Source organism: Mastigoproctus giganteus, chromosome 2, assembly GCF_048544385.1.
Source record: "Mastigoproctus giganteus isolate SK-2022 chromosome 2, ASM4854438v1, whole genome shotgun sequence".
Taxonomy (NCBI): Eukaryota; Metazoa; Arthropoda; class Arachnida; order Uropygi; family Thelyphonidae; genus Mastigoproctus; species Mastigoproctus giganteus.
Window position 1 is genome coordinate 242,903,477 of NC_143576.1, and position 14,928 is coordinate 242,918,404.

The 14,928-nt window shown below is 34.2% G+C and overlaps 1 protein-coding gene across 1 annotated transcript in view; it reads left to right on the forward strand.

Moving 5' to 3' along the window:
• Window positions 1-14,928, forward strand: part of LOC150090326 (uncharacterized) — an 88,029-nt gene that overhangs the window by 50,015 nt on the left and 23,086 nt on the right. Inside the window, exons 6-7 of the mRNA XM_090390269.1 lie at window positions 251-364; window positions 10,235-10,312. Of these exons, the coding sequence (XP_090246395.1) occupies window positions 251-364; window positions 10,235-10,312 (192 nt within the window). The remainder of the gene's footprint in view (window positions 1-250; window positions 365-10,234; window positions 10,313-14,928) is intronic.

Below are 14,928 nucleotides of genomic sequence, written 5' to 3' on the forward strand. Positions count from 1 at the left end.
ATCCGAATTCACCTGATACCTACTATTCCACTAGGTGTTAGGCAAAACTTTTTAGATAACTTTGTGCCTAGTATTTTCCCACCCTTGCATTAACCATTTAGTTAATGTAGACCTATTATTTGTTATATTCAACCAGATATCAGTTTAATTAATAAAATGACTCATTTTATTTGCTATAAAACAGCAATATAAAATGGTTCTTTTGTCAGTATTTTAATAATTCTATATTATTCTTATATATTTTTTATAGGTTCTTTTAGCAATATTCAGTAATGATGGAAGACCACTTGATGGAGATGCTTATATATTTTTTAGCATATCAGCTGTGTATTCTTCATTATTTTTAATATTAGCATTATATGCAGTAAGTATTCTGTTTATTTCTTTTTGTATTATAGCAGAATTAGATTTTCTTCACTCTTTTTAAATATTTTATCAAAATTCTCTCTCTTTCCAATCAGTTGCCACTTGACCAGAAGGAAAGTAATAGTAGTAAAAGTTATGCATAACTTTATCTCAAAATTAGGTAAACTGTCATACTTTATTGATCATTTGATCTGACAGCCTTCTGAAGACACCAAGGATCCCTTTATAAAAGTTCTGATTAAAATTATGGCTCTGTGGAATGAATTAATGATGCGCAATCCCATATTGATAGTATATCAAAAAAACATGGTCAACATGCTTTTGATCTTTCAACAAACTTTTTTTCTTTTAGGTGTGGAGATGGACTTTTCCTTTGAGAAAAACACTACAGTAAACCCCCGCTATTTGCGGTATCTGTATTCGCGGTCACTGATTTAATATAAAATGAAACCTAAAAAAATGTGAATTTTAAAGCGCCATGAACATTTTCCGCCATAAAAAAACATAGGCGTGGCTAAAATCATCTTTTCCGGTCAAAACAGCGCTCAGTGGGTGGGGGGAGAGGGGTGACAAAATCGCGAGCTTGGATGTTTCTCGCTAATCCTTGTTCAGTGTGTTATGCGCTTGTCATGGAAGGTTTTGTCCTTTGCTTTTAATTTATATGCTTATAAATTGAATAAATTTATCAATTTATAAATTGATCTGCTTACAAAAGCGATAAATCTACTTTTTCAGTGTAAAACAGACTTTTTCGAGTGTGTTAACGGAAGAAAGTGACTTTATTGTGGACAAGTTCTTTCTAACCCGTACAAAAATATGGCTACGAATAACAAGGGAAATGTGAAAATATCAAAGAAGGTGATGACATTAGCGAATAAAATTGAATTATTAGACAAAATTTCTAATGGTGAAAGTGTCTCCTCAGTGGCAAAACATTATAAAATCAATGAGTCAACGGTACGATCAATCAAAAAATTGGAAGGAAAAATCTGCCGTAGTGTCCGTGAAAACGCACTAATTGCTTCAAAAATTTGCTCTGTAACTCGTGATGTTAAATTTAAAAAAATGGAAAAAGCTTTAAATCTGTGGATAGAAGACTGAACTCAAAATAAAATTCCGTTAAGTTCACTCATCATTCGTGAAAAGGCAAAACTCCTTTATCAACACTTTAGCAAAACTGGTGATAGCACTGGCAGGATAAGTTTTTTAGCTAGCAAAGGCGCTGGTTTGAAAGATTTGTTTGAAATTTCTAATAAATATTACATTTAATATTAAATTGTTTCTTATTTTCATTTCGATGCCATATGCTTGCAATTCACTATGTACATAGTCATATTATGAAGGTACATATAATACATACATAGACAAAATTTTAGACTAGTTTTTCTTATATATTTCATACTTTGGAATGGAATCCCCTTTATTACTATGGGAGCAATAACTCAGTATTCGCGGCATTTCTCAGGAACGTAACCCCCGCAAATAGCAGGGGTTTACTGTACTTTGTTTCTGGATCATATCTGTAAGCCCTTTTCTCATCTCCTATTTTGACCTTTTAAAGGAAGATCATAATGCAGCCACTTCCCAACTTGCGTAAGGGTTGTGTTCTGCATAACTCTACGTAAGTCGGAATTTTCCTAAATGTTTATGCAGCACTTGCAAATTTGATTGAAGCAAAAAAAAAGAAATGTTTGACAAACATGTAAATAGAATTATTTTATCAATTTTTTTTATCTCATGCACAGGAAAAATTACAAAAATTTAAAAATTATAAAATTACATCATAACGAGAGAGGAGACAGGCATAACGTCAGCAAGTTTTACCTTTCGAGCATCGTTGCCAGAATTAACTCTCCAGCTGATAAGCACGCCACTGCGGAAGTTGAGGGCTGTGGAGATTTAGAAGGGGTTTTTTCCAACACATCACTAACTTTCTCTGCAGCTGCAGAATCAGCACTGGCGACTTCACCGCATACGTTTTGGAAACCAGTGCGATGCTTGAACCTATTAAACTGCCCACTGCTTGCCACGAACTTGGCTTGGGGTTTGCCGTACTTATCTTTAATATCTTTATAAATACTTGTTGCTTTTGCTTGAATGGTCATTAGACTCAGAGGCATTTGCTTCTGAATCTGATTTTCCATCCATATTATTAACAGCTGTTCCATCTTCAGTATAGCACCTGAACGCTGTTTTGTGATCACTGTTGATCTTAAGTGTGTTGCTCCTTTGACAATGTTCTTTTATACGTGCACTGTCCTTTAAAATAGTATTCACTATTGAAGCAGCGAGACCTAATTCCCTTGCAATAGATGATAAACTTTGTCCTGCTTCGTACTTCTTAATCATTTTCATCTTCATTTCTAAATCAATTTTGTTTCATTTCCTGGCACTACCACCACTTGCACTTTTCGATGCTCACTTTCCCTTCATCATTGTAATAAGTAAATAGGAACTAAGAGAAGATCCTGAAATTTTTATTTATATTTTTATATGATTGAAGATTTCAGTGAAGGGGAACTCATTTCATCATAATACCGTAACATAAAAACCACAGAATTCCAGTTATTGGTATTATCGCAAATGCAATAAGATCGAGTTTACTACCTGTTTATAATAGATTGTGCTTACAGAAAAGTCCAATAAACCGGAAAGTACAAATTGTTTTTATTGTTTTATGGTAGTGACCTCCAGAAATGTGTTTTATAAAAATATCACAAAGGCATTCAAAATTGATTCTTATAATGGGACATATGATAACAGTGAAAGTGTAGTGCAATTTCCGTTATAAAAATGACCTTTTAAGGAGACAAATAGTTATATCGCAAAAATTTCAACTTCCGAGATCTTGGAACGATTACCAAATAAAAACAATGTGTTATTGGGTTCACATTATGATATTTTCACGATACCTCCATTTATTCCTACGGGATGCAAAATACGTTTCCACGATTTTTTTTTAAGTTTGCACCAGCTGGCAAAAACTTGCGTGAAGTAGAATTTCTGTAAGTCGAGTATTATGTAACTCAGGGAGTGGCTGTACACATTGATTGGTTATCATGCAGTGCTATGATGTTTGTGTATATGTCACAAGCCCATATTCTGTGGTATTGTGATGGTTAAGTTTTCACAATTAACATCACATAGGAAACGTGTTGCTGCTGCTGTGTTGAATGCAGATGGACATTCTGTGCATGAAATAGCTAAAAGGATACACTGTAATTAGTCAACAGTGGCACATTTATTAAAAAAATTATCAGACTGGCAGTCTAAACAAAGAAAATGAAGAATGTCCACAAATATCTTCTGCAATGCACGGCAGATTTCTGATCCATCTATGTGTCCATAACAGAAGATCCTCATTGAAAGATCTCAAAACAGCATGGAAGGAGGATAGAGGAGTAAATGTAAGTACTGCCTTCTCTTATTGGGATGAGTAGCATGTCACGCAAGAAGGGGGGGGGGGAAAGCCTTTTGACACAAAAAATAAAAGACCAGCATCTGAAGTGGGCAAAAGAGCATACTAGTTGGTCAGAGGATCAATGGAAACATAATTTTATCTGTTGAATTAAAATTCAATTTGCATGGTTAGGATGGCCAGCAGACTGTTAGACGAAGAAGAGGAGAATAATTTCATCCTGACTATCATCCCCACAGTGAAACATTCTGCATCTCAAATATGGGAATGTATTTCACAGAGGTGTTGGTCATCTTCAATTTGTGAAGGGTACGTACAACGAATTCTGAAGTATGCCAGGTCATTCTTGAGACAAAATTACTCCTCACAATTAGAGATCACTGTTGTTGCCAATTACATTTTTCAGGATGATTCTGCCCCATGCCATAAAGCCAAAACTGAAGTACTGCTTCATAAAATTAGCAAAAGTTTTAAATTTACAAAATTTGTAAATTTAAAACTTTGCACTCCTGCTTAAATAAAGGTAATTTATTTTACTGTCCACAGGTGCAAAAGTGATTGAAGGAGAAATCAATTTGCACAATAACATTGCCTGAGAACAATCCAGACCTCAATCCAGTTGAAAATTGTTGGAACAAAATGGGTGTTTCAGTAATGCAAAAGAAACCAAAAACAATTAGAGAGCTGCAGGAGACATTAGCCTGTGTTTGGTACCATGAGATTTCCCAGGAATGCATTCAGAACCCTATCTAGTCAATGCCACAACAATGTGCAGCAGTCATCAAAGCAAGGGATGGTCCAATGAAATATTAATGTGCATTTTGTTGTGTGTTTGATTATATAGTTGCCTGTCATCCTAGTATGAGCAAAGTAATGAAAAAAAATCACCACTTTTTTAGAATTTTTATTATTATAAGAACCATAAGTAACATGCTGTTATTTTGAATAAAAGTACTTATTTCATTGTATATTTAGCCATGCAGCGTAAAAGTAAATTTTTCTGCAATTAATAATTTCATATGTGTATTGTTATTACTTATTTATGTTATTTCAGCTATTTCTGAAATATTAGCCACCAGTATAAAGACAACCTTAAAATGAAGTCATGCAATTTTTTTGAGCATCATTGTAACACCACAGCAAAGATGAGCAAATTAATAACAAACTTCTTAGAAAGGTGTGTTAACATTATCTTGCAGCAGAACTCCATACCATCATCCATATTATTATAACAGTGGGAATTCAGAAACTTTTTGGGTAACAAACACCTCATGATATATAACAGTAATTTTGTGATTAAAACAGTTTTAATTGCACACTTTTTAAAGAATATATATATCTATAATTCCTTCATGGTAGGATATTTACGATTAGTCAGTATTGTTTCATGGTTAGATTTATTTTTGGAATATCATATATGCTTCCAGAACTTAGAATTCTATTCAGAGCCTAGTTACAGACAGTTGTTATAAATAATTTAAGTACAATACAGTCAAACTTGGTTAAAGTGACGTTGGAAATAATGATAACCTGGCTATTACATCACAATTATCAGTTAAGATAAATCTCCATATGAATTATGCCATTTTACTTTGGTTACAACATCATTTTAAATTGCATACCTTGGCTATAAGTGTCAAACTTTCCTGTGAACTCACTAGCAATGTGTACATATATTTTTTTTTGACATATAAGTTGACCCTCTTTTTATAGCCATCTTTTGCATAATGGGGTATTACAGTAAAATATGCATTGGTTCACTGTCTAATTTTTAATTCAATTATTTTTGCTGTCTCTGTTAAAGGTTTGTATTATTGTATTTTATTACACTGCACAATGAACTCTGAAGAAAGTGGGAGCATATGAGCTTCCTTATGTGAAAGGTAATGACAACAAAACCTGCAGGCATAAGTGATGTGTTGTCACTCTTATTGATGCTATATGTGTGCATGGAAGGCCTTTGATTGTGTAATGAGCCTTTAACTGTGTTCTGTTTAGTACTGTACTGCAAATTGTTTTCTAATTGTTTCCTTCTAAACAGTGCCTCATTATGGAAGTGTTTACCTTAAAGAAACTGACAATCTTAGGGTTTACCTTTTGAGAACTGTAAAAATAAACTCCTGAGCATTTAGTATCATCTGCATGTTGGGTAGTTGCCCTCTGCTAAAACATTCTTTTTGATTTGAATTCCAGTCAGTTTTTGTTATTCTGCTTGCAAAGATTAAGATGTAGTTTTTACACAGTACGGTACAGTAGTTTTAAAATGGAAGACAAGTGAAATGTTTTAAGTGTGGAGGATAAATGGAAGCTATTAGAGAAATATAAAATTGGAAGAAGAAATGTGTTATTGGTCTTGAATTTAACTTGTCTATCTAAATCAACAGTGCACACAATTTGGAACTCAAAACAAAACATTATTGAACCATTTGAAAGAAACTGTAGCAAAATGAAACACACGTAAACTAGAACATTCTGATATCAATGAGGGTCTTTTTTTAATGAAAACCTCAAACACAGAAAGGTTATTAGAAACTTTAGTACTTAGTACCATGTGTAGGTTGAGTACTTATTGCTGTGAAAGTATCTTTTGTTTTGAGAGCACAGATGATACTGTTTGAATTTCTGTAGATTGTAATTTTCAAGAATTACATATGAAAGGAAGGTTGTTCCAAAAAAAAAATAATTGAAAGGATAAATGAGGAAGAAGAAAAGTTGGTTCTGTGAGTGTGAAATCAGACAATAAATGGATGTTGACTGGTTGCAGCAAATGTTAAAATTCTTTTAAAGTGGTTTAAACAGCAAAGGTGATGAAAATATCCCAGTGAATGCTCCACTCTTAATAATTAAAGCCAAACAATTTGCCAAATTATTTGGAATGTGCAGAAGTTTGCTTTCAGCCAGCATGTTTGATTTTTGGAACAGCTTATGCTGTGGAAGTAGATGGGTTGAATAAATTTAAGGAGTAACTAGACAAATTCTTGGAGGGTTAGCTGGGTGAACTGTGTAGGTTTTTTTTTTTTTTTCCTCGTTGGCTGATGCTATACGAGCTTACTTTCTTGCATCATTTGTCATTACTACTAATTGTGTGCCACACAAAAGAATAGAAACTTGAAATTTTGTATTTATTTCAGCAGACAAGGGTTGCTAGACAACAAGTGTCTAGCAATCCATGGGTCAAAGTGTTATATAAAGTTTAAAATCTGATTTTTGGAAATTAATTTTGCTTAAAATGATTGGTTGTCTTGAAAGAGAGAAAAGCTGCACAGTAATGTTACTGAATGCACTGGAAAATGTACAAAAGGGATGGAATAAGCTATCCGTGTAGACTACCTGCAATGCTTTCATCATGCAGGAATTTGCAAAACAAATCACATCCATATTGTATCTAAATCATACTAATTTAAATCAGTATGATTTAGATCAGGCCTGGGCAAACTTTTGGGCAGAAGGGCCACAATATGAATTCAAAAATAAGGTGGGCTGCACGTAAAATACTATTTTTAGATATATGTTATTTGTTATCATGAAGAAGAAATATAACATAAAAAAATTATTCTCTAACAACCAAGAATTTAATGAGATGAATGGAACTGTTTTACATCTTTTAACATTTTTTAATTTTGGGTGTTAATTTTGTAGTTGAGATTCTTAAAAGTGCTTGTAAATGTTCATTGGTGATGCTTGATCGTAAAGAATTTTTTATTTAGATTCATGATGGAAAATGTTTGTTCACATATGTAGGTTGATCCAAAAATAACCAACATTTTTCGGGCAAAATCTTTAAGTTCGTCGAATTTGTCCAAATTAAGAGTATTGTAAAATTTACAGATTTCCTCACGACGGTGCAGTTCCCTTAAATCGTTATCACACTGCAGATTTATAACCTGAAGTTGTAGTTCGCTCGGTGCGCTATCAATTTCTATTGGAAATGGGTCGTGCACTATTGTCAAACTTGTCTCAATTTTTCGGAAGTCACCAAATCTTTGTGAAAAGTTGTCATTCAGTGCGTTTATAATTTCACAATATTTTTCAAATTTATTTTCTGGAATCTTCAGCAACTTCATGGTTGGAAAGTAGTTACCTTGTTAATCAATAAATGTCGAAGGAACAACTGGAGTTTTAATTGAAATCCATTCAAACTTTTTACCATATTGTGGGCGTATAAATTTTCCCCTCATAACACGGTGTTGAAAGTATTTAAGTGTGTCACAATGTCCAGGGTAAACGCAAAATCACAAATCCAGTTAATTCGGGAAAGTCCATAATATTTTTCAATTTTAAAAATAGAACGATGTCATCTTTAAGTTCCCATACTTGCCGAAGAACTTTTCCTAAGCTAGGCCATCGAATTTGGCTATATAAGGAATATCTGTGTACTCGGATTCAATATCTTGAAGAAAATTAACGAATTGTCTGTGTTTCAGGCCACCTCGATCATATTAAATTTACTAGTTTAATAATACAAGATGTGACATGTTCAACTTTTAACACATTTTTACATAATACTTGTTGAGGTATAATACAAATGAATTGTAATTAAATTATAATCAGGATAATTTTCACAAATTTTATCCTGAATTTTCTTTAACGCTCCAACATTTTTACCTATCAAACTTGGTGCTCCGTCAGTTGTTACGCTTACCATTTTGTTCCATTGTAAATTATATCTTGTTAAGCATATTTCAACTTTTTCAAATATATCAGCTCCCGTTGTTTGGTCTTTAAGGGATTCCATTGAAAGAAGCCCTTCAGTAATTTCAAAATTAGAGGTACATCCACGTATGAAAATTAATAACTGCACAGTATTCTTTTGGTCATTACTTTCGTCGAGAGCTATCGAGCACCATGTTATGGATTCTAATACTGATAATAATTGCTCATTCAAATTTGTATCGATATATTCAATTCTTACTACGGTTCGCCTAGATAAACTTATATTCTCAAATTTGTGTTTAATGTCAGGACATATAATTCCACAAGCTTCAGTCATACATTCTTTAATATAGTCTCCATCACAAAAAGTCTCGTTGCTTTTTTGCAATTATATGAGAAATAACAAAACTTGCCTCTACAATAGCTTCTTTTTCCTTAGTTAAAAACACATTTTGTTGTGTAGATAAATTTTGAATCAATCCATCAGCAGTTTTATTTCTCGCTTCCAGAGTTAAATTGGCCATATTCGGAATGTTTAGTAGTGAAATGTCTTTTAATATTGTACTCTTTCAACACTGAGACACTCTCCCGGCAGATGAGACAGATAGTCTCGTTATTTATGTTAGCAAAAAAATAAAGGGCGTAAATATTATTTTTATCGCTACTGGCACCAAGATGATAACCAAAGATAACTAACTGCGGGATGACTGTCAGGCGCCTCCGTAGCCAGGTGGGAAGGAGCAGCAGTGCGTAACACACGCTTCTTGATTAGACCGGGGTTCGAGCCCGTCACCACCAAATACGGAGTATGCGGAAAGGTCAGGGAATGACCACCGCATATTCCGGGAGCAATATGGCCTTAGTTGCTAATGCTCCTAAAAACCAAATAACAAACATAACAAACTAACGATGACTGTCAGAGAAAACCAATTGGAACTGCGGCCAGTCAGCAGTACTATCCTATTACTCCGCCACCGCAGCAAAGCCGTTGTCGCCATCACTGGTTGTCTGTTACTGTAGTTTCGCGCGGTTAGTTTATAATCGCAAATTATACCTTATAAAATCGCCTGTTGACTCGCTCCAGTTCGCGCACAATTTCAAATTCTATCTCAATTTGAACAATACAGAGATGATAAAACAATTTACAAGTCGACAAATTCTATAATGTATTACATAATCAAATTTATTTTTCAAAAAGGCATCGCAAAAGGCATAAAATAAGTAAACTTTTTTTGAAAATACAATTAAACCTCGCGGGCCGCATGCGGCACGTGGGCCATAATTTGCCTGGGCCTGATTTAGATGCTTATGGCTGATGACATAATCACAATGCAAATTTTAACAGATGATGAAGTGAAGGATCAAATGGGTAAGCAGGATGGAGATGAAGGTGTAGAACTGAAACTTCTATTAGTTAAGCATTTCAAGTAGCCAAACTTTTGGATTGTTTTATAAAAACGAAGAGAACAAGCATATTACTATTTCCCAAACTGCAAAAATTGAATATGATTTGGAAAAATGCTTCTAGTCTGGAAACAGGAAAATACCAGATTATTTCTGCTAGATAATACAATATAATTAATTATGCAATATACTGCACAAATAACATTGAACATAATAAAAATTTGTTTTAATGTATGTAAATATAATGTGAAAATTTACACACACATTAAATATAATATGTAAGTGTGTGCAGTGAAAAAAAACCCATATAAACCCAAATACCTGCAGCATATAATTATAAGCAAAATTTATATGAAAATTTTTAACATAATAATTTTCTTATGCTTTTCTTAGGTGTACAAAGAAAGTAAGAATCTATGTGTTGTTGTATTGCTGATGACTGTATTCCTTGTTCTTTGGGCATCCTATGTAGTAAGTTAAATTTTGAAGTAATTGCAATAATATACAGCAGGGGTGGCCAACCAGTCAATCATGGCTTTAATTTCGGTTGATCACAACGAATTTTAAATATATATAAAAATTAGATTAGCCAAAATCTAAATTTATTATTATTATCCGCCCCACTGCATATGCTTATTACAAATCCATTGAACCACGTGACTACTCTTGTTGCTGCACAGCTGCTAGGCTTCTCTTGTGAAAATTTGTGCAGTTACATTGTGGCGAGCATAGTGATGTTGAATTCTTATTTAGCTAACTTAATATTAATAACTGGGCAGTACTTATACGTTAATTTAATGCCCTTTGATGTAAAATGAATACTACGAAAAAGAGTAAAGCATATCATTTTCATCCAAGAGTGGGAGCTAGAATACTTTTTTGTGATGATAAAAGAAAAATGTTATTGTTTCATTTGCAATGCTTCTGTGACTATACCCAAAATAGGAAATTTAGAAAGGTACTTCAACACTCCATGGTAAATACCAATCGGATTTTCTGCCTAATAATGACCTTAGAAAAAATAAATTAAAAGAACTTAAATCCAGATTATTCAAACAAATTTTCATCATGACACCTAATTTACAATCTAAATCAGTAAATGTAACATCATTTAAAATTAGTCATCTTCTTGAAAAAAAATGCAAACCATTTTCTGATGGTCAATTCATCAAAGACTCATTTTTAGGAATAACAGATTCTCTTTTCGAAAATGTTAAGAACAAAAATGAAATTAAAAGTGCTCTTTAAGATCTGCAATTATGTCGAAATACTGTGATGCAACGCATCAAAAAAATGTGATGAGCGAATAATTTTGTGCTCAACTTTTCTTCTTTACAACTGAATGAATCTACAGGCATCAGTGATACAGCTCAATTGCTCGATGATTCTGCCACTAGAAAAGTACTGCTGGGTATGGTTTCGTTAAAAGAAAGAACTAGAGGTCTTGATATATTTAACGCATTTAATAATTTTATTGAAAAAATTAAATTACCACTATTTATGCTCATATCAATACAAAAAAAAAAAAAAATCAATACAAAAGATGGAACTAAAGCAATGACAGGGCATCTTAACAGATTCATCGCATTGTGCTAGAAGGATGATGAATTCCCAAAAAATTTTTACTTACCACTATATCATCCACCAATAAGTGTTAGCCAGCAAAAGATTAAATACTAAAAGTGCTATGGACATAGCTTTCAAAATCATGAATTCCATCAGAGGACAATCTCTTCAAAATGCAACTCGATATAAATGAACCAGATCTGATATTACACACAGATGTGAGGTGGCTGAATCAGATTAAGTTTCTACAGAGATTTTGAAATTTGCTGAATGAAATTAAAAAATTGTTGATCAAAGGGGAGATGATTATCAGCAGCTACAGGGTGCAGAGTGGTTAAGTGATCTTGGCTGTTTTGGCAGTTTTTACAAGTAAATTAAGAGATCTGAATTTGGAATTACAAGGAAAATATAAAAATTTAATGACATGATTAGTATTTCTGCATATAAATATCAATTTTTGGCAATGGCTAAGGATCTCAAAGAAAAAGAATTCGATCATTTTGTAAATATGCAAGATCATTATCAGCAGCTACATTGTTCAATATATTTCTTATCCATTTAATGTCGACTTAGATACGAAACAAACTGCAGAAAAAATCAGAGATTTTTCAAATGGAGAAAATATCACTTGAAAATGAAATTATTACATTGCGAAACGATATCTTCCTAAAAGCCAGATCATCAGAAGAAGACTTTTGGAAATATGTTTGCCGAGAAAAGTATCCAGATGTAAAAAAATGCAGTGAACTTTTAAATTCCTGTTTTGGTTCCATGTATCTATTGAATTGGCCTTTTCGTATTTTAAACAAACAAAGACAAAGACTCGCTCTACTCTTATGCACTTGCATACAGAAGATTCTTTACTTTTGGTCTTATCACAGTATATCCCCGATTTTGAAAGCTTGGCAAATGACATGAAGGCACAAACTTCGCATAAATTAAAAATCTAAATACATATAAATTTAAAATAAGAATTCTGAATTGTATTTATTTTTAAAATTTATAAACAACATTTTTCAATATGTGTTGATTAACTTTTTTAACCACTGCAATGAAATTCTTGAGATGGTAGATTGCGGCACATTTTGGAGAAAAAAAGTAGATCCTATCACAAATTCAGTTGGTCACCCTTGATATACAGTATATAAGTAATGTTAATGTCACTTACTGGATCTAATAATTTAAAATAGCTGACAAGAGGTAGCATCTAAGTTTGATAACTGCTGATGAACTTTCTTCCCTCAATCTTAATTCCATCCAAAATAAATTAAGCCCAGTTTGCTATTTGGCTTACTTAGGGTGCATTACTTTCTGTTGGATTTATACTGAGAAAATCATTTCAGTAAAGTTCATTAAAACATCACAGGTAGTGGCATCTCATACTTCAAATGTGTTGGATTTAAGTTGGATTGTAATTTTCATCTTCTTCGATGATTTATGAAGTAGGACTGCTGATACATGGTATTTGTCTCTAAAATTACTCACTACCAGTCTTCTGTGAGAGCAGAAAGATCCCCTGATTGAATTCAGTATAGCATATAAATTTTGATTACATCCTAAATGCCCTTTTTTTTTTTAAATTTATATATATACTGAGTTTGATTTGCATTAGCAATTTTAGCTAATTCCTCTTGTGGCCACCGTTTGTCCATAATGCAGCCTGTACTCATCTTGGCATGGGCTGTACAAGGTGTTGTAGGGTGTCTTGTGGTAGTGCCACCCACGTATTACACAATGTGTGCAGTAATGCCTGTACATTGTTGGGTGGATCTTCTTAGTATCGAATGTCCTTTTCCAAAACATTCTTAATTGGATTGAAATCAGCTGAGTTGAGTGGCCATGGGAGGATGAAGAATTCTTTGTTATGTTCCTGAAACTAATTAGCAACTTGCTGAATCTTGTGGCATGGTGTGTTGTCTTGTTGATAGACACTAGTGTGCATACACTGTATACTTGGTTGGTAACATGCTGGAGGTGGTGGTGTTATAACACCACCACCTCCAACCTGCTGAACACCAACAGTGCATCCAGGTTCCATGGCCTCTTGTTTCTTTCTCCAAATGCAGTTATGCCCATCAGAATGATAGTTGGAAATGGAATTCATCAGACCAGGCAACAGATTTATACATGTTGGTGGTCTAGTGTAGGTGCTGATGTGTCCATGCATGACACGGTTTCTTGTGTTTCAGAGTGAGCATGGATACCTCTGATGGCCATTGACTGCCATAGTCTATACAAGCTAATGTCTGACGTGGTCCATGTGGATGTTGGTCTTGCTATTCTTATGTTGTATGAGTGGTTAGCTGAGCTGCTTTGCTATGTCACTGTTGTGTTATGAGATGAGACTCATGACACTCACCATGGGCATTGAGAACTTGTAGCTGTCTCATGTGTGACCTTTTGCTAGTTGTTTAACCACTATTGAGCCAGTCATGCAAAATTGATAATGATACCACAGAACAGGAACACTTAACCATGTTGGCTGTTGTCAAGATACTGGCGTCATGCACATCTTGCTTCACAATCATTCCAAGTTTGAAGTGCAGAAACTCAAAAACTGACTGCCACAGGAGTGAATTACAATCTTACAACAGCTGTTCCTGACTTTTAGCTTTCACTAGCATCCCATATGAGTCCATTCCCATACAAGGTTGGTTTTGCTAATGCAAAGCCACCTCAGAGTATGCGAGGGGGTATCAAAAGGTTCGTACCCTTACCTAGATAATAGCCCTAGAAAGGTGAAACTTCACAGGAACTTTAATCCTTTTCTACGTACTCTCCATGTATAGTAACACATTTCTCTCATATATGGATCAGTTGTTTAATGCCTTGATCATAAAAGTTTGCACTTTTTCCCGAAACCACGATTTTACTTCATTGGTGACTTCCTGAGATGAATCAAAGCAGCATCCACACAATGGTTTCTTCCTTTCTTGAAAAAAGAAGTCTGATGGTGCTAGGTCAGGAGAATAGGGTGGGTGCTGCAGTAGTTTGAAGCTGCACTGGACAACAAAGTTGGTGGTGGCAGTGGCGTCTGCAAAGGCATCAGCAATCTTGGAACCCATTGTGTGAAGACCTTAGACATGTGCAGATGGGCGTGTAAAATGCTGTGGGCAGATCCATAACTAATTCCCACTGCATTTGCAATGAAATGAATTTCCACATATCTGTCACTCAACACCAGCTGCTCAACCTTTGCAGCTGTCTCACTGTCTGTGGTTGTTGATGGCTCTTCAAAGACACTTGTATGACCACACTGGAACTCCTGTTTCCATTTTTTTTAAAGTGTCATAGGAGGGATAGTTCTGCCCATACACAGCTTTCATTTCTTCATCAGTTTCCTGAGCTTTCTTGCCCTGCAAATGCAGGAACTTGATCACTGCTCAATACTCCACTTTGTCAACCGTAGCGTCCTGCCTCAGATTCTGGGTTCCCATTTGGGCTTTCATTCCCACCTGTGGGAATGAAAGCCCAAACTTTTTAATACCCCCTTGTATGTATCTATGTATTTTTATTTATTT